This window comes from Puntigrus tetrazona, chromosome 13, assembly GCF_018831695.1.
Source record: "Puntigrus tetrazona isolate hp1 chromosome 13, ASM1883169v1, whole genome shotgun sequence".
Classification (NCBI taxonomy): Eukaryota; Metazoa; Chordata; class Actinopteri; order Cypriniformes; family Cyprinidae; genus Puntigrus; species Puntigrus tetrazona.
The window spans coordinates 6,087,809-6,107,988 of record NC_056711.1 but is presented as its reverse complement, the minus strand read 5'-3'; the positions used below and the strand labels follow the sequence as shown (position 1 = coordinate 6,107,988).

The 20,180-nt window shown below is 38.9% G+C and overlaps 3 protein-coding genes across 5 annotated transcripts; all 3 read right to left on the bottom strand.

Annotated features, from left to right (window-relative positions):
- Window positions 1-212: 212 nt before the first annotated feature.
- Window positions 213-3,863, bottom strand: arl3a (ADP ribosylation factor like GTPase 3a). 2 transcript variants are annotated; one of them, XM_043255890.1, is made up of 6 exons: window positions 2,956-3,863; window positions 2,520-2,663; window positions 2,204-2,320; window positions 1,465-1,515; window positions 1,004-1,189; window positions 213-924 (listed from the first exon to the last, which is right to left on the bottom strand). In XM_043255890.1, exons 1-6 carry the CDS (start codon window positions 2,992-2,994, stop codon window positions 874-876), a joined length of 588 nt encoding a protein of 195 aa, XP_043111825.1. In that variant the 5' UTR covers window positions 2,995-3,863; the 3' UTR covers window positions 213-873. The 2 variants fall into 2 exon arrangements, with proteins under 2 accessions (XP_043111825.1, XP_043111826.1); XM_043255891.1 differs by having other exon boundaries at window positions 3,294-3,863.
- Window positions 3,864-4,002: 139 nt separating this feature from the next.
- On the bottom strand, window positions 4,003-6,358 carry npm3 (nucleophosmin/nucleoplasmin, 3). Its single transcript, XM_043255892.1, has 5 exons — window positions 6,169-6,358; window positions 5,840-5,925; window positions 5,029-5,148; window positions 4,834-4,927; window positions 4,003-4,733 (listed from the first exon to the last, which is right to left on the bottom strand). The coding sequence occupies exons 1-5, from the start codon at window positions 6,239-6,241 to the stop codon at window positions 4,624-4,626; spliced, it is 483 nt and encodes a 160-aa protein (XP_043111827.1). The 5' UTR covers window positions 6,242-6,358; the 3' UTR covers window positions 4,003-4,623.
- A 437-nt stretch (window positions 6,359-6,795) lies between these two features.
- oga (O-GlcNAcase) lies at window positions 6,796-19,037 on the bottom strand. 2 transcript variants are annotated; one of them, XM_043255888.1, is made up of 17 exons: window positions 18,341-19,037; window positions 18,084-18,135; window positions 17,748-17,845; window positions 17,508-17,638; window positions 17,247-17,418; window positions 17,043-17,141; window positions 16,680-16,964; window positions 15,976-16,134; window positions 15,255-15,880; window positions 14,859-15,033; window positions 13,287-13,340; window positions 11,820-11,905; window positions 10,730-10,834; window positions 9,697-9,788; window positions 9,405-9,597; window positions 9,010-9,169; window positions 6,796-8,719 (listed from the first exon to the last, which is right to left on the bottom strand). In XM_043255888.1, the coding sequence occupies exons 1-17, from the start codon at window positions 18,498-18,500 to the stop codon at window positions 8,583-8,585; spliced, it is 2,784 nt and encodes a 927-aa protein (XP_043111823.1). In that variant the 5' UTR covers window positions 18,501-19,037; the 3' UTR covers window positions 6,796-8,582. The 2 variants fall into 2 exon arrangements, with proteins under 2 accessions (XP_043111823.1, XP_043111824.1); XM_043255889.1 differs by lacking the exon at window positions 13,287-13,340.
- Window positions 19,038-20,180: the final 1,143 nt, after the last annotated feature.

The following is a 20,180-nucleotide window of genomic DNA, read 5'->3' as shown; positions in this document are numbered from 1 at the left end:
TTTCTTAAATATTTCTACTCATAAATTCTAATGTATTGTTTTGTAAGGGAGAAAACTTATGGAACGATATCAATGAAGTGTGCTTAACTAAAATAATGTTCTGAAAGCAGAAGTCATTATTCATCAGATCAAGTCATCATGACATCCAGCCAAACACCCTCCTTCATTCCTAAAAACTACGGAGTAGAAAATGCAGGAAATAGACACGCATCTTAAAACGTTCGGTTTTAATCTAGTGCCACAAAATCACAGAAAATCCTATCCTAAGAAAACAAGAGGTCAAAAATGCCATCTAGTTGCAATCTCCTTTTTGTGACAAGAATATCTGTGCTGCTGATCTGGTGCTTTAGTCTTCTGACTTCATCATGTGTGCTAAACGTTACAACCATACCTTATTAAAGTGTCTACTTAAGAGCTAGGCTTTCATTACACTTTGGTTCAAGCCAGTCAAAAAACAATGTTTTTTTTTTTTTTTTTTTTTTTTTAATCTAGCACTGTATAAAACATCTAAAAGAAATAAATCATAGAAATCCAAGATATTGAAATAGATTCCAAGACCAAACTGACTAAATAATAATAGTAATAGTAATAATGAAAAAAACACTTATTATACTCACTTTAGTTTTTGATTGGACATTATTCATTCAGAGTTTTTTATTCTATTGCACACAGTGTTTATGGAGTGGTTGTGAGTGAGACCAGTGATGGGGGAACAGAGGCAGTGGCTGAGGTGGTTCAGAAGAGAGAAGAAAAGAAAAGGTTCTCTGAACCTCCTCGTATCCCTTTAACCCGAACGAGCTGGTAGGGAATCCACACGGTCCACAAAGCTTGCTCATCACATTCCCTGAACGGCTGTCGAAAAATACACTAGACTTACTGCTTCTTCTTTGCAGTAACGTTCTTGCAGACCCAGTTCATGCCATCCTGAAAGAAGGAAGCACTTCATGTGAATCTCCGTTGTGAAACAAACGCATAGGTAACTAAAAGAAGGCAGACGACTCACCTGAACTCCCTCTCCTGTAAGCGCGGAGCATGACTGAATTTGCCACACGCGGTCCCGAATAGTGTGCAGGTTCAGTCCCTCTGCGATCTCAGACGCTGGAGCAGCAGTCAGCAGGTCTTGCTTATTGGCAAAGATCAAAATAGGTACGCCGCTAAGTTTCTCCTCATCCAGCAGTTCAGCCAACTCCTGCACATCATGTGAACAATTTAAAATAGCTCTGTGGAGTATTTCAGCATGCATTTGCTTGAACAAATGCGTGTCAAGGTGAAGTATATGCTTACACATTTCTTTGGAGCAATCTAGTAGCGTTTCATTTCAAATCAGTTACACGAAATATCAATGCTAAGTTGGAAAATGATGCAAAACCTGAGGAAGTGTTAGGCTACATAGTCTACATAGCATGCCTTGGATGCACACGCACAAAAATAACAGGCAATAATAAACAGATTTGCTATATATACCTGCCCCGTTTCCTCAAATCGCTTCCTGTCTGCACTGTCTATGACATAAATCTGGAAAACAGAAACATTATTCCAGACAGCAAACAATATAGGATATATTACGATGACAAGAATTATAAATATGAAACTGCTCAAACGCTTGTGGTATTTTTGCATTAAAAAGATCAAAACTGACAGTAAAGGACATTTATATGTTACAAAAGAGTTCCTGTTCAAAGGCATGCTGTTTTGAAATCAATAAAGAAATTTATTATTTCTTCACAAATATGTTAAGCCGCACAATGTTGCCAACATTGCTAATAAAAAACATTTCTTGACATTTTAGAATTACATGGAGTAATGCTAAAAATTAAGCTTTGCCCATCACAGCAATAAATAACATAATATTATATATATATATATATATATATATATATATATATATATATATATATATATATATATATATATATATATATATATATATATATATATATTTTATTTATTTTTTTAAATTAGACAACATTTTAAAATTGTAGCAATATTTCATAAGTTTATTTCATAATATTATTTCATACGTTTTTGCTCTATTTTAAATCTAATAAATGCAACCTGAGTTAGCATAAGCGACTTCTTTCCTAAAAATCTGAAACTTTTGAACAGCAGCGTATATGAGAATAAATGAACTATAAACTGACAGCTTGTTCGGTGGTCTGTCTATGCATTACTCATAAACACAATTTTCTTAAGAAACACTCACAAGCACGTCCGTATTTTCGAAGTAGTTTCTCCAGTACGGCCTTATCTTCCTCTGGCCTCCAATGTCCCAGACATTTAGTTTGAAGCCCTGAGACTGTACGCTCTTAATGTTAAAGCCCTGGCAAGGACAGAAGAATTAAAAGCAACTGGACAAGGTTGTGCTGTGCTAAAGCAAGACCGGAATAAAAGCAGAAGCACTTATGAGATTACTCTATAAAGCATTGTAATAAACGTCTCAACTTTTTACAAGGAAATTTGTAATTTCTGCAAAAGGGAGATAATTTCCAGCAGCGACTTTTTTTTTTTTTTTCTTTTACCTGTGTTGGGGTGATGTGACTAATATCCTCAGAGGCGAGCTGTTTGAGAAGTGTTGTCTTTCCACCATTGTCTAATCCGAGGAGAAGTATGCGTACCTCCTGGTCTGGGGCACTCTTTAGTTTTCTAAGAATTGATAATAAACCCTGAAATAAACATAGGGTGCTCAATAACCGGACTTAAACAAGACGGTAATGAGGAATAAACATTTGCCAGTAATACACTCTTTTAATAACATTTTATTTAAAAAATAAAAAGTAAAAAAAGTTATTAAAATATGTTAAATACAAAAACCGGCAAAAAAGATGTTCGACAGCCACTGTATGCAAAAAAAAAAAAAAAAAAAAAAAACTACAATTAACCCGAATTGATTAAATGACTACAACATGTGGTTGCTTTAACACTTGTGCCTACAGTATCATAATTGTTTACCAGTACCTTTGTAATATTACGTATTATGCATAGACGTCTGTACATAAGTAGGCAGGCGCATTGGTTTTCGTTGTTGTGCCTAGTTCACTGTAATTAACATGATAACTGAATTAGTAAAACCATTCCTGCTTAAATATCCGGGGGAACAAGTAGCGGTGCAGCAGATAACAGCCTTAGCGCGGCTGAGCCGTCAGGACTCACTCCCACAGAAAAGCCGTTCCTGCTGCTAACGACCCGCACTGCACGCTCCGAGGCCCGGTGACGGACACGTACTCTCTAAGTTTCCTGAACCCTAACTCATTATGAAACACACGAGACGCGGCTAGAGGAAGGTAACTTCTCACCATCTTTCTCCAGGTTTCTTCCGAGACGCCGACGAGGGTTACTAGGGGGAGCTAAGTGACGTCACCGGCCCTCGGCGTCCTTTTAAAGGGACAGCGTTCTTTTTCTTGAACGTCCAACATTTCTCTGCTCGGGATTCAAAGTCTCGGAGTACACGGCGAAGTCGGGTGTAACGACATTTACTACAGAGACTGAACACTTTCACCGTTATTGCCCAAGAAAATCACTACTTTACAGAGTTAAAGAGTCAAGAATAGGCTTTTATCAATAATAGAATTATAAACACAATTTAAAAAACACTTTAACCAGTTACCAAGCAATGCTTGCTTTTGTCTGTGGTGTAAAGGTCAAAATTAGCAGTTAATCTACAGCTAGTCCACTGTATGAAGAATTTGCTCACTTCATATAAATGAACTATAGTGTCCTCCACCCACTAATACATTTTTTTATGTTTTGATTTGACTGCAGAAGAACATTCATATCTGAATGCTATTTTTTTGTCTTTTCAATGTTCTTCTGATTTTCAAATGTTATAATTAAAATCAAATTATTGAGAACGTTAATACCTCGCGATATGATAAAATGCAGGCAGTTGAAGTAATACACAAAACACAGAGACCGTTATTACAGCTTTCATCGTCAGTGCTACAAAATCGAATTGGCTAAAAAGAGCAATAAAGCGGGCTTTTAAAAAGGCACCAACAGCACCGATTCTACTAAAACACCACATTTTATTTACAGAATCTGTAAATAAATCTGTAAAAATACAAAAACGGCAACCATGGCAAGTCCTTCCAGACTGATCTCAACATAAAATGCTCCATGCAAAGCTGCACTCGATCAGCCCTTCAAAAAAGGGACTTGGATATAAAAACCCTGATTGCAAAAAAATTAAAAAAGGACAAAAATTTCAAACAACAAAACAGCGTGAGAGGAACATCTGTAGAGAAGAATGCTGGTGTATTCCCTAAAGGCAGAAGAGTGACAGGCTGCCACTGTGACAGTGTCATGATTTAACAGTAGGTTACAGGGATCTGGAATCAAACCTCACTTCAGGGCTCAGCAGGAGTGAACGCTCAGACCCTGAACTAGAACTGAATCTGAAGTTTGGTGTTGGCAGTTACTTACATTCACATAAGTAACAGTATTAACCATTAAAACATTATCAACATGAATGTTCATGGAGCTGGTTGTATGGAGGCTCTAACCTTTCCATTTAACACTTGCAATTACAAAACTCCGATAAATCCTACGCCGCTCTCCGTCACGTCTCGTGGTAGAACATTAAGTCTAATACTGTATAAAACGTGTAAAGGTCTGGCGTGAACATCTCTAGGCTTTCAGCTTTTTCTTGGCCGGTTTGACTGAGGGCATTTCCTCCTCACTGTCATCGTCTTCGTCGTCGTCTTCGTCCGATAACTCAGACTCTTCATTCTCTGTGGCTGAAGGAGGAGAACGTATTAGCGTCATTCGTTTTCAAAACAAAAAGACGAAACGGCTATAAGATCAGGTTTGCGACAGAGAGCTGCGGTCATTCCTCACCAACTAAATGTAATCCACTGACGGTCACTGGTCCAGTGCCGGACTTCAGTCGTAGCGTGACGGGAGCCATCAACTCAAACTCCCCGAGGCTTACCTGAGTAAAAACAAATGTTTAAAAACTTGCAATATGTAGGAACACTTGTGACGTGTAACAGCATCATTTAAAAAAAGTAACTCTGAAATATGTCGCATTACCATAGGCAGGCAGGAGATGTTGAGATTAGCTAGGGGCACTGATATTTTCTTTCCTTGGTGATTCATAGCGGTCACTTCCACAACATTATTCTCCTCTTTGGCACCGTCACCCAGACAAATCTAACGGTTAGAGAGAAAGGTAAATAGTTATGCATTTAAAAACAAGCTCTGGAAATCACAATGAGATGGAAGCAGCAACAGGTATATATCCAGACATATCAGAAAAGACAATGTAGGACAGGTACTTGGTTCTATCCATCAGTTGCTCGCTGCATGTTGAGATGCGATTACAAAGTGGAGCCTGATGAATGTGACACCGACCACGGTTCAGCACATTTTCAAAAGCAATATCCATAGGAATCCATTTAGTTTGGAATTTCACAGGAGAACAAAAAACTGGCCCATGTATATTTGCACATGGATTCCCTGCTTCCACTGTCAAAAGGCGTTTTGGTTTTAAAAGTAACTTTGGTGTGAGCTGTGCTTCTTTTCTCTACACTACGGAAAACAGACCATGAATCTTTTTGCCTGCAGAATCTTTATAATCCGCACACATCTATAAATCACTGTTGACGTCCTGCTTACCAGGGTGAGGTATGTAATTTCACCAGATGATCGCAGAGCACTTTGATTAAAAATTTAAAAGGTTTAAATGAATAAACAAACACGCAAACATGCATTATGCAACGGTTGAAATTTGAACGACGAACTATATAAACATGCGTTTAAAAACGGAACCGATAGGATGCGTCTTAATTTCATACGGACTTAAAAGCAGAAATCAGGAAGAAATCTAAAACAGTCTACGAACCGTTCTAAGCTCGAGAAAATGTTCCACATCGTCATCTTCATCTGCTTGAAATGTGTAAAACGGAACCTCGGAAGACAGCTCACAACCTAAAGGAGTCCAAAGCAACAATATTAAAAAAGGTATCTGCAAATTCAATGCATAAATGAATGGAGTTACTGAAGACAACGGCGTTTGAGCTGTATCTTGACGCCCAGTGACCCTGGATGGGTTATTTCGATGAGCGTTAAACACCCTTAGCTACGATTATTAGAGAAAACACTGCCAATTGCCGTTGTCCCACGTGTGTTAGCAAATGTACAAAGCACACAGCGCGCCACTGTGGATCTTACTGAACACATAGCTTTCCAACCGCGAGCGGGACTCCACTCCACTGTCTGACACTTCGTCCTCCACAAAAGACATAGTTGCTCAAACGTTACTAAAATCCCTTCAATCGAGGCTATAACATCCACAGTCCCGTTCGTTTTCAAAACACATGTGACGAGAACGCGAAAACCGTCGCGGGAATCAAGACGTCATCAACATGGACGCGGAAGCGGGATTTTTTTTTTTGGTACAATATCCGCATCCCGTGTCAAATATTAAAGAATAAAACATTGGGTTTTCTTGTTGTTGCTAATACATTATTGCAGTACTTTAATACCACATTGTTAGTTATTTGCCCTGGCTGTTTTTGTTTTGAAGGTTATAATTTATTCTTTTTAGTCTACCATTAAAATTATTATATTATTGCTAACTTAGCATTTGTTTAGTTTTGAAAAAGCTTATTGTAATTTAATTTAGGCTTTCATACCACTCATCCATCCATCCATTACTATAACGTTTATCTTCCAGGACTACCAATTACATATACTAGCATGCAATAAAATTGGAATTGAAATCTTGCAAAGTGTAATAAAAGAGTGTTTAGATGGGGAAGCAACTGCCACCCTAGAGAGCAACTCACTAACAACAGATTTTTTTTTCTATGTAACATTTTAATAGCCATCTTAATTACATACAACCCTTACAGAAATTACAACTATTTTACATATACATAATCATAATTACATCAAAATACAGAAAGGTCTTCATTTTTTAAATATATGCATTGAATGTGACCTTAAAAAAGAAAGAAAAAAAAGCCCTTTACATTGGATGTGATCAACCAAAAGAAAATGAAGCAACAAGCCATATAGAGATAAACAATAGCTATTTTTGCGTACAAATTTCCCTTAAATGGGGTGAAAAAAAAACTGTCAAACTGTTGGCCCTTCACATGCACAAAACTATTTACATCTTTCTTTAACTCAGGCATTTTAAACATTACATACAGAAATCTGCAGGAGCCTTTTGTGCTCGTTTAGTTTTTCCAAAATATAGCACAATACAGAAAAATAATAATACAAAAAAAAAAACAAACAAACAAAAACAACAGTAATTTTGGTTAAAAAAAGGGAGTAAATACAGAATAAACAGTTTCTTTTGCACCTACATTCAGGAAAACAATCCTAGCACTGACAATGCAGAGTGGATTTCAGAGAAACCCAACTTCAACTGTAGGGAACTTCAAATATGTTGACACAGGCAGACTTTCATTAAAGAACAAGCAAAGTTATTCTCTTCAGGCAGCAGAAAAAAAAATCTCATGTATTTTAAAGATAATCCACTAATGTACCTTCATTTATTTTCAGTTTTCAGTCTAATTAAGAGACAGGGCATTTGGTCTTGATGTTTACAATACTTTTTTTTTTTTTTTTTTTTTTTTGGTAAACATCAGCATTTCAGAATTGTAATGTAACCCTATTGTCTCAGAACTGTATAATTAACCATTTTAAACAAAAAAGGAAATGTAGGAAATTACTTCTCACAACCCTCAAATATATGCAGGATGAGGGCAAAAGCCAAAAGGCATTTTTGTACAAAATAAAAAACTGTATCACTAAAAGATACACATGCTAAAGGCTTACACAAAAGTATCCCATGCGGTCTTAAAGACAACAGACTTTAACTGTATTTACTTCTGCTTGCTCAAAGTACAGTTTTTTTCTTTTCTAAACAACACCAGAACAGCATCCCAAACCTCAAAGGATAGCTTTAGCCTGCCGCGTTCTCCGTACGAGAGCTCACAGACACCGTTTGAACCTGGAAAACGGCAGAATTTACTACAATGTCCTGGAAAGCAATAACACAAACCCTGACTGTTAAGAAGTCCTTCTAGATTATTGCTTTGAACATTGTAAAGCACTGAAATGAACTATTAAAAACGGCAAAGTGAAGATGTCTGCTATCAAGTAATGGCAAGTTTTTAGCCTGGAGATTCTAGATGTTAACTTAAACATGCGCATATGCTGAACACAAACTGCAACTCGGCCATACCTAAAAGATTTAGTGGGTTCAATGGCACTTAGCCAACTCAAGCAAACGGCCCACCAGGAAAAAAAAAAAAAAACCTCAAAAGTAACTCATGCATCCTGAATTACCCTTGCAGACCCACTTCAATTCTTTTTCCATTTCTGAACACACCAATGTGTGCATATGTGCACACTCTCTTTGAACTTCTTCCACACACTGGCCAAGTGAATGAACAGCAACTAAAATTCTAGAAGTGCATTCGGCGAACGATGTGAATGAAGCTACAGGCCACCAGAGTTGCTATTACAAAACTTGCTATAGTTACATGAACAGGTAGCGTGTTGGGGCCGAAGCTTTGTGCAATTTCTGGGAGGCTCCCTCTGTACACTTTCTTCTTGGAGGTTTAGATTCACAAGCTCCTCCCCATTATAATAATGTCTTTTGGGAATCCCTCCATTTTGGCCACTTCAAAGCAGCCCAGTTTACTATAAAAGTCCAACATCCTTTTGTCCATCTGCCGGACCTCACAGAAAGCACCGTGTGAACCTGACAACCGAGGAGAAGATGTGTTTATGAAACAAAGAATTCAAACAAATCACTGCAGTTTTTCATGTCTTCTCAGATGTCAACATCTGACATTTGTGAACTATAAACATTACTTACTAAAGTCAAAGGAAAGTGTGGTAAGAGAAGATGGACCACACAGAGATTAAAAGCAGCTTTAAATGTACAACGTATTTAAGTAACTACTGACTAATAACTATAATAACAATGTTATTACTAGTGCAATTAATAATGGGATCATGTTACATGCCACACAACCTAACATTACCTACCATTGGCTTTCAATGATGAGAGGAGGCATCCCATCATGCTTTTGGCAACACTGGGGTCAGTAACTTTTGCATGAATGTCCACTTTAATGAGAGATGGGAAGTTACTAAGGAACGACTCTGGCAAGCCTTCCTCCTCTTCATGGAAACTTAGCATCATTTTCTAGAGAAAAAAAAAAAAAAAAAAAAAAATTAAAGTTGCCATAAACCCGTTCTAACCCTTTTACCATATAAAACCTATTGTAACATATGATACAAGAAAGGCCGCTAAATTATCAACATATGATTCAAATGTATAGGCTATATATTAGATTTTGTCTGAAGATTCAATAGATTTAGCCATTAATGAATAAAAATATTCTATATCGTGCTTTTGAGAATGAGCTTGCCATGCTAACCTCAGCCTCTGACAGGTCCTTCTCTGTGTCTGGCTTGATGTATTTCTCCTGCATAAATGGAATCCAACTCATCTTGCATTTCTTCACAAAAGGTTTGACATCCACAGTGCCCAGAGCGTAGCCGCATATACCTTCCTCATCCTCGAGCACAAATCCATAGTCTGGGCTGAGCGTCAGGAAACCTCCCACTAACCTGCAACGAGGAAGATGGTGGTACAAAGTTCGCAAGTTATTAATCAAGCATACATAATGGCTCAAACGTGACTACACAAAGTGGAAGCTCAAACCATACCTGTCTCCAATGAGGTCAGGTGACTCATCGGAGAAAGAGATGCCCTCGCAGCCCTCAGTGAACATCTCTTTGCAGATCTTGTAGATGGCAGACTGAGGACAGAGAGTGAGAGAGATGCAGTGTGTGAAGGAGTGTGACAGCTTTCATTCCACAAAGTGCGAGCCCTCTAAAGACTAACAGGTGGACCAGACTGCCGTTTCAGCAAAATGCTTCAGATGTGCTGCAAATAAACCTAAAAGCACAGCTTGAACTGGGACACCTCAGCTGGGAATACAAGCAGCCAACAGCAACGTTTTATTTAGACAGAGCATCTACACAGTTTTTATACTACAGACAGCTTGCTATAGTCATGTACTCAACATAAAGCACAAAATTAACATCTCGTGGCACAGCCTTGCGCAGGTTACAACACAGTCTAATTGCATTGTAAGTGGGCACTAAGGTACTTATTACTCACTGCTAAATGTTTTTGCATTGCAGCACTAAATTTATTTGAAACTCTACATATTAACTAAATATTTACAGAAGCCTGCAAACACATGCAAAGGTCTAAACAAGAAAGCAAATTGATTGAACTACATCAATAATGGAACGCTCATATCGTACTTTAATCCTATAGATATATGCAACATTGACGTTTACATTTATTTGCCTTTTAAAAAGAGAACTTAATTCTCTACAGTAATAATTGCTGTTTTTCAACACAAACCACTTTATTGTATTAGTATTTATTGCTCCTTATTAATTTCAAATACAGTTTCTGAATTTTATTTACATTCATACATGTTGTTTACAAAATACCTACTGTGGTATTAAGGATCAGTAGAAACCTAGTACTTCATGGAAAGCTTACAAACTACTAGCTGCATTCTCCCTTAAGCAAATTAAGTTACTTGATCCTAGACTAAGTTTTATGTAATATTTTACAAATGGCTCTAGTAACCCTACTCTGGTCACTAACATTTCATCAAATTTCAAACGCAATGTTTTGCAAAAATAAAATAAAACAGCTGCTATCAGTGGTCAAACCTACCTCATCTTTGGGAAAGTAAGGCCTTATGGTATAGATTTTGGAAGTTGGCAATGGTGGTGGTGGCTGGTAGAAAAGATCATTTGCCCCATCAATTGGCAACAATCTCTGTGGAGACCAAAGCAAAAGCATTGTCCAGTTTAGTATGTCTCTAGATTTGTGACTGCACTGCTACTGAAACTTTAGCTGCTGTTTACCTGCTCCAGCTGAACCAACCTCACACAATGGAGCTGAACAAGAATGTGCCTAATATCGGCATTGGAATAAATCGCTTCGCAAGTAAACTGGCTTCACTGGTTGGTCAGTGTACAGCAAGAGCACGTAAACATCATAAAACACGCGCCACTGACAATCATTTCCACCTTTTTTTCTGAGAGAAACAAAAATGAAACAAAATTGCGCAGGCTTGGTCTGAGAAAGGCTTAACTGGCTAAAGGAGATGCTCCTTTCCCGCTCTTTTTCGCTGCGCAAGATCTTCCTGTAGAGAAAAGGATGAAGCTGGCGCGCAAAGCAAAACTCCATGACCAAATATTTGCAGCTTAAAAAGTAATGTATTTTTAACATACAGACAGCTGAGTCATTCTGAGACATTAAGTATGCAGAGGTTATGGATTACTAATAATTTGTTCATAGAGCTTTGAGCAGGCTCGCAGTCGCACACGCAGGCGCTGTGTTGCGGACGCAGGCGCAGACAAAATGTGGCGATAATTTTTGCGCTGTTTCCTGCAAAGAAACAAGATGTCATAAAAGAAAACCTAGCCATGCTGCGCTGACGCAAGCGCAGGGGGAAAAGCAGCATCTCATTTGGGCAGCTGCTGAAAGAAATCCAATTTTAGGCTGGGTTAGAAAACACCATCACCCCAAACACTGGATCTAGCAGTAGCCGTTTGACCCATTTCAGTTTACACTTCAGGAAAAAAAAGAAAAAAAAAGAAGCCCAAGTGGCTCTCAACGCCCCTTCGTTTTTCTATGCAGCTGCTGACAGCTCACCTTAAACAGACCAACCCGTAGTGTTTTGCAGCCATACCAACATCTAAAACAAACGAAAATATATCTTCGTGTAACATTTTGCTGGTAATTCAATATTGGATACCTGGAACTCTCCTGCTAGACCGCCCCTAAAGGCCCAGGGCTCTTGGTCGCCACTTAAGAACTGTGCTGACGACTGACTACGACACCCTGTTGAGATCAGATCCAAGCGGAGAAAATTATGTGAGGGGGCTTTCTGGCATAATGAGGGGGAAGGGGTATTGGGTAGAGGTCTCTTATTTCCATATAACTTCATTGAAAATAAATGTAGATACTACAATCATGGAGTACACCTCAAGATTAACAACAGTGAAAACTGCAGATATCTTCTGCCTAGGGCTCAAGCAGCTTAAGCTTACAATGACAGAGGGCTTACACTGACTGCAATGCCACATTTGGGCGCATTACTGGAAAGATTCATTTTTCAGACTATTCAAGCATTTAGATTTAGGTGGGGTTTGTGATGCAACCTAGGATAAGGTATCAAGCACTAACTCTTCAACTAAATGTTGCTAGTCTGTTTTGAAGAGATTAGACATTATGAATTACTGGCTGTATTGCTTTTCCTACATTTTAGACAGCCTGTTGTTAGCGATACGTCATCGGTTCACTCGCTGGTACTAAATAAGCTTTAGCTGTTTAAGCCCTCTGAATTCTAAACTTCGTCTGAAGTCACATTTAGACCTATCTGCCTTGTCACATGACTATCAAGCGTTCTCCATCAGCCACCCCGTGGATAATTTCTTTGATAGATTAATAATTTATATAATTTAATCGTACATGATCGTTGGAACAGATCTGAACCCTTCATGGGCAAGTCACAAAATAAATACCTCTTATTCAAAAATCTGCAACAACTGAACCTTTCCGGTCACTACGCCTGCTTGCTCCTGTAGCAGATAACTATGACAAAGTAGGGTGCTTTTCATTGCTGTTAAGCAGACACAAGATCTACACTGCAATGGAAAACCAGTTGTTTCTAAACAACAGTACCAATGTGAGGACTCGGCGTCATGTAACAAGACAAATGCAGCGCAAATCCAGGAGATTTCTCCTGTTTCCATCAATTTGATCATACTTAATACACATCCTGTGGTGAAATGGCAGGACACACAACACACACACACCGTCTGAGGGGAATTTTACCACTTCCTTTTTTTTTTTAAATTTTTTTTTTTTGTTTATCCACAACATAATTGTCTTTGTAATTTAACTGTCTTACTATGGAGGTGTATTTATTTAGATGACTGAGGCAAGGGTATCAATTTTCCCCCAAGTCGGTGTGGTAAAGCTGGTCCGAGCCATTTCAATTGGGCCTACTGATAGAAACAAAAACCATGTTAGAGCTGCCAGAGAAAAGAATTGGGGGTTAACGTCTAACACTTCAGCTATCGCAGCGCAAATGTGACTTCATCCAAAACCTTTCCTTTCCTGAGACATTGAAATAAAAATCATTTGGGAACATAATGAAAAAGAAGATATATCCATAAACCCCCAAAAAGAAAACTGATAATCGCAGCACTGTGCATACATCGGGCACTGTCCTTCCAATAGAAGTAGAAACTTGTGCTGAGGATTCTTCCATCTGTACATAATGAAGGGAAAAGACAATAAAAGAGCTCATTAGTAACTGATCTGAGCACAACAGCAGCGAGCCGCTGACTGAATGCCATCTGCACTGCTTTGGACAGTATAGAAATGCTGGCTCTAAATGCGCTTGGATTTGGACTGTCCGTGCAAACAGAGGCTGAAAAGCATATTCAGGAAGACAGTCCATGCAAAAACCAAATAAATCTACATTAAAGGAATCTACGTTAAATCAAAATCACATTTGTCTTCTCCAATAAAGAGAAGACTTTATGGGTGTTCTAAAATAAAAAAAAAAAACATTTGATTTCAATTCTATAGAACACCCTCATTAGTACGGCAGATTATACACTTGATTTTCCCCTCCATCAGCTAATGACAACTTAGATGTGGCATGCCAGTTTTGGTTGCTGCCTGCTGTGTTGCTTTGTTATAAAGCTGGACAGAAACCTGTGAATGAAATGTGGTTACCAAGGTAACCTAGGCCATGCTGGTGCTATAATTACTCAACCAACTTCCAACAAAAACCTCATTTAGAGCAGAATCCATTACTCTAACTGTACTGTAGCAATGCCCAGAAGCTATATGGATAACAAACATGGGCATTCTCAGTAAGTGACAGGTCTCTCAATAAAATCATCATAAATATCTTCTCAGATAAGAAACCCTTCAGTTCGCTGACTGCACAAATGTATTTAGGATCATGAGAACTGTGTACAGTTCGCTGGAATGTAGCCACCAGACCAGATCAGTTCAGTTAGAGTAAAGCATACACTGAGGTTGTTTGTGGAGTCTCTTCCTGTAATGCTCATAATCAGCATATATGGTAAAAAGAAAGTCCATAACGTAAGAAGTGTTCATTCAAGATGCACCAGAATAGCCTTACACAGCCGCCTTGCTTTCCAAGATCGCATGCGCGGCGCGCTAGGGGCTTATTTTCCTTCACGATCACACCCTTGATCCAAAGAGATTGCAACAGATGTTGCCAAGTTAACGCACAATGATACTGAACGCACAGCAAGCAGCAGGACCCACCCCAGCAACTGTAACCACAGCCGTCCAATTCTTTCTATCTGATCAAGTGTGGCCTGAAAGAGAGGCACTGGCTAGCAATGAGGACAGCATCCAGTCAGTAGAGGAAACAGTATTTACACAATATGTGAAGATAGTAAGAAAAAGCAAGAGCACTAGACTGAATTTCCATAAATGGCAGACAGCACACGTGGAAGCTGTTTATACTGAGTGAAAACTAAAATCGTATAATAGAGTATGAATGTGTTGATTTTCTCTCAAGTCTAAAAATATACTCTGCCATCTATTAAGAAATGCATTTGGTGTACCAGAAATCTTAATGTCACTGTGAAATGGTGCAAAATGGTGAATGTTTCATAAACTGATGCCTACTGAAATAGTGCTCATTGTTTTTTTGATTCTACTGAATAATGTTCAAGTATTTCATGGGCTCAGAGTGGTTAAAAAGCCTTGAGGAGCAGCAAAGAGATGTCGCCATACCTACCTAACCACTGAACAAATGATTTCACCATTGAGATGATACTCTTTATATCCCAGATATAGGGATACAGGTCATAAAGAATGGTCCTGTTGACTGAGTTGGAGAGTCTGGTGAACATCTGGATGACTGAGCAGCACATCTCCTCAAATTTTTCCGCTCTGGATTGCCATTCAGCTACCTATGAGAAAATTATGAATACCACCTTTATCATAAAGCACACCATCAATTGTCTTTTGCTTCAAAACAGCTTAGCAAAAATTGCTAAAAATGTGTAATTACACACAGAGTGAGTCATAAAGGCACCACCATGTGGTAAAAATAATTACTGCATTTCCACCATTTTGTGACAGAAGTATTCTGGATAAACATTTCAATGTTTTTAAACATGGCATTTCTCACCTTCTCTGGATCCTTTGCTTTGGAGTTAACGCTAACATAATTGCTGTTGGCTCTGAGCCAGTTAAACTCTTTCAGCATCTGTACTGCTTTAGGGCCGTGTTCGTACGGCAGGTAGAAAAGTTCAGCTAGCAGGGTCAGATCCTCCAGAGTAAGCGGCTCAGCAGTAAACAGCGGCTTCTCATTGGGGCCTGGGACAAACATGTCTTTATTGAGCTGATCATCGGTCTGCATCGGTGCAATGTCGCTGCCCGAATCCTCTTGAATGGACATCTCTGGGGACTTGGACTCGGTCAGGCTCTCTTTGTCTGTGTCCATGGGTTTGAGATCTTCTGTCATTTTAGCTTTGACGATCTCTGTGAGGATCTGGTTGACATTTTTGGTGTCTTCCACCTCGTCGTGTTTCTCCACGACCATCTCCATGGGTTCTTCATCGAACTCTTTCTTCTCTACCTCCACCTCCTCTTCTTTGCCGAGCACGTGCGGTTCATCGCCAAGGGGCACGGCTGGACTCATGATGGGCTGTTGGAAGACTGTAGTCACTGTGGTGGAAGTGCCCAGAGTGGGCGCAGTAAGTGCAGGAACATCTATAGAAGTGCTTTTAGTTCCACTGTGAGGAACCTGCCGACCTGCAACAAAGAACAGATAGGTTAAGACAGATGATACCTAATTCAGAACAGCTAGGATCACATTTCACAGCGTCACATGAAGAAGAAATAGTTACTGTTGTACTGATGTGGTACTCCAAACTCGCTCAGCCATTCAGTGAGAGCCAGCTTGAGCGCGATCTGTGGGCTGTAGAGGATGTCTGTTTCTAGCTCCTCATCACTGCCCTCGTTTTCCAGCTTTATCTGGATGGACACAGTGCTGTCTTCGCTGTCCGCTAAACAAAGAAATGAGAAGCTATGAAGCTACAGTTAAACAAGATAAACCTAAATACAATATAATGTTGATGAATTAAGTCAATCTTGATCAATATTACGAGAGAAAATTTTTACTTAGCAAAATAAAAAAAAGTGCTCTAGCGTCATAAATTTTTTTTTTATAATATTAACAGCTTTGAGTCAGAGTGAAAAGGAAACTTTTCTAATATCTAGCCTTTATATTGTGATGACGGCTTCTCAAATGAGTATTTTTTTTGTCCATTTGAATTTGATTGGACAATTGTCATTTGCTAACTAAAAGACATCTTTCATAATAGATTTTTTTTTAAATTCATCCATTTTCTGTCCTTAAAACGAACATATAATAGAATTCGACAATGCTTAAAAATGTGTTCAACTGAAAAATAAACACAGGTTGGAGTGATATACACGGGCGAGTAAATGAGCAATTTTATTTTTTGGTGAACTTACCTTTTAAGAGAAAAACTTTGCTCATTTTTATACATTAACATATAAAAAAATGCTTCCTTCAAGACATACTTACTCATGACAACATCTTTTCTCACTCCATTCATGTTAGACTTATACCATGTGGCTAACGTGTGAATAGCCACAAAATTAGACTCAAATTCACAGTTGGGGTTGGTGAGGACTCCCTTCAGCCGAGGGATGAGTTCTGTGGACCTGCCTTTATAAGGCCCCAAGAAAAGTCTCTTCTGATCGTAGTCATTAGCATGAATATTGTCCCAGATGACAGGAGCTCTCCTCAGTATCTTTGTGACTTCTTCGATAGATTCAACAGTTATGTCTTTAGAAACTACCTTGGGACCTGTGAAACACCGACACTGTTAAAATAATCAGGAGAGCAAACTGTCACTTCAATCTCCTCAATGAAAACACAACTTACCTGTCCACAGCACCTCGATACCAGGAAGCAGCTTTTCACCTATTGTGCGCAGGTAAGGCGACTGTGACACGTTTGGATAACAAAATGTTCCACAATACTCTGAGAACAAGGAAAAACAATTACGAGAAGGCATACAACAAACAATACATTAGATTGCGTCACACAGAGGTTAGCGCATAATAAAAAAAAGAATAATCGTTGTACCTGTGGGGCAAAATAAAAATATTTCAGGTTCTCCCAAATATTGGAAGATCTCATTGGTGATAGACACTTGAGCATGTGCAAAGGAGCTGAACACCTCCTTGTCCGCTGGACACATGTTATGATCAATGTCATCAAACAGTAAGGCAAAGGACTTGCACCCAAAATGACAGACCTGCACAAAAGCCAGACAGAGATTGAGGATGTAAGTCATAAAACACAGACACCAGCACAGCCTATGCCTCTGAATAGGTTCATTCTCACCTGGTCTAACTTCCTTTTAAGTGTCGACACTTCCTTCTGATTTGAGAACGTAATGTCCAGGCCAGGGGAAATGGCATAAATGAACTCAACGCCATGCTCTTTAGCGGCACTTATTAAAGTTGTGAGTTGCTCTTAAAAAAGATAACAGAAAGGACATTAATTTAAGCCAAATAAAGCATAGTGACCAGTACCTTTTTAAACAGCATGGAAAAAAACAAACAAACAAAAAAAAACCCTCACCTGCTTCCTCAACAGAATACATTTCTCTCCAAAACATTCTGTGTTTGTAGTCATCTTTTGGGGCATACAGATAGGTGTTCAAACCCCATTTCTGCTGCCTGAAATGCAAAAATACAAGATTTGTAGGTCAAAAATAATAATAGCGATTACAATGGCATGTATAAACCTGTCCAAAAGTGTCAATACCAGAAACAGATGCATATATGTATGCTTGTTGAAGCTTCCACAATTATATATATATATATATAAAAAAACTAAGCATAAATGGCAATATGAATCAGAAAGGGGTACAGTAGCTGCAGGAGCCGCAGTATCATTGTATTGCTTGCACTATACCTCCTGAAAAGCTCTTTTCTTTGTTCCATAGTCCATGGCCGTCCATAGAAGCCTGCGGTGAACAAAAGAAAAAAAGAAAACGTTTTATTTTCTTTTTGACAAACCCAGCTTATTCCACAATCAGCTGCTACGATCAATCAACACCTAAGCAATACACAAATGTTTTCTAGCAACACATATAACTAATTAACTTAATTAACGGTTGCACAAAAATTAAATTTGACAAAACTGTATCGGACTTGTCTTCATTTTCTCACCTTCCACGACCCCAGTGATGAATTTCCTGCGGCCTGTCCGCTCAACCCCGATACTGGGCTCGTCCACCGGACACTGCGTATCCGCCACAGCTTCGCTCGACACTGGGTTTGCTTCACTTTCCGGCTGCGACGCCTCGATTATTTTGTCTTTCTGAACCATGCTGAACCGTACTCAATAAACCGTGATGGAAGTAACCGTCTAGTCGCAAGCCAAAGGTTTTCTTCCGCAGGAACACTAACGTTAACCCGTTACCAGATTCCCCGACGTTACTGGGTTAGTAGGCCATTGAGTCACCGGTAGGGAGCGGGATTCTAACGGATGCAGGTTGTCTCCATGAACTACCCGCAGATTTCTTCGTTAACAAACACGACAAGCAGTCACGTAACCTACAGCGCTAAAAGCTTTCTGCGCTACGTTATATCTTAACAGTCTGCTCGCTCTCTAGCAAGCGAACGGGAACCGTGTTTCAACGATGTCAGAACCGCCGACAAGCATTACGCGACGCTTCGTCTGATAGCTTTTGCCGAGTCGCGTTGCATCGTGCGCTAGTCATAAATTAAGCACGTTTAAGCTTACTGTACACCTGCATGGCGACTTCAACCAGATCATGCCAATGTAACGTTGCGTTCTTCGACGCTGTTTAATTTTGCACTCTTCTTCCTGTTTACACTTACTGCGCAGACTCGGAAAACTGGTTTGAACCAGTAAAGGACGGTTTGTGTGAGTCCGAAAACAAATCTCTACCAAAGCCCTTAAAGGCGCGGCGGGAACATCAGCTCTGGGTCCGCCTGAACGAGAATGGTGGACGGCAATCGGCTTCACCTCATTCGTCCTATAATCATTTTGAACACTTTTTATACAATATACGTGCGAAAATTATTAGTAAAAACGAACTTTGTTGAGTAGCAAGCATTTTTAAGTTTGTATATATCGTTTTATTTTACATGCTTTACCCAATATACTTTTCCTTGTTTATTAATCATTGTATTTTATAAAGTTAGTGCTCTCTCGGTAAAAAAAAAAGAACAGAAAATGACCTATAGTAATACATTTAGAATATTTCTGTGAAACCGGAAGAGAATTGAGATGAACATCTCTCACGTTTACAGGCTCTGCGCAGACGGGCACATACTTAAAGGGTGCTTATGAATAATGTTTGTTATTTGTACAATGGCAAAGAAAATACAATATAAGAATTACAATAATGTATTTTTGAGGATAAAATAGTTAACTTGGGGTATGTTTAATTACCACATTCAGCCGACACTGACATCTTGCGCATGAAGGGTCACCCTTTTATGTATCGTTCATGGTTTGTCCCATTGCTTCAGCGCTACTTTCAACGTTCATGGTCATGAATGAATAATCTCAGGAAGTCTTTTCGTGAACAAAACGTCCAGAAATTTAACTAGACGCATGCCTTTGGATTAATTTTTGTTAAAAAGCAGAAGATTATTTCTATTAAATGCAGCAAAAATGTTGCTTTACCTATGGTGTGAAAGTAAATATTTTTTTATTTTTTATTGTTAAAAACAGTGCTTTAAAGAGGCTGCTATTATTAGAGAAATATGTGTATCAGCTGTTTATTTTAACTCAAGACGTTGTTCTATTGGTACGACAGTGCAAGCATATTTTTTTTGAAGGATCGGGAGTTAAGCAGCGAAGAAAAAAAAAGGTCTGGATCATAATAATCCCTGTGCAACTAGGTTCTTCAAAACAACCTCTGTAAATGTCAGGAAAAGTTAAACATCACTGCACGCCTGATCTAAACCAGTGTTATGATCTGCTGGCCAGCCTTCAATCCAGCAGAATTAGAGAAACAGGCAAAACAGATGATCC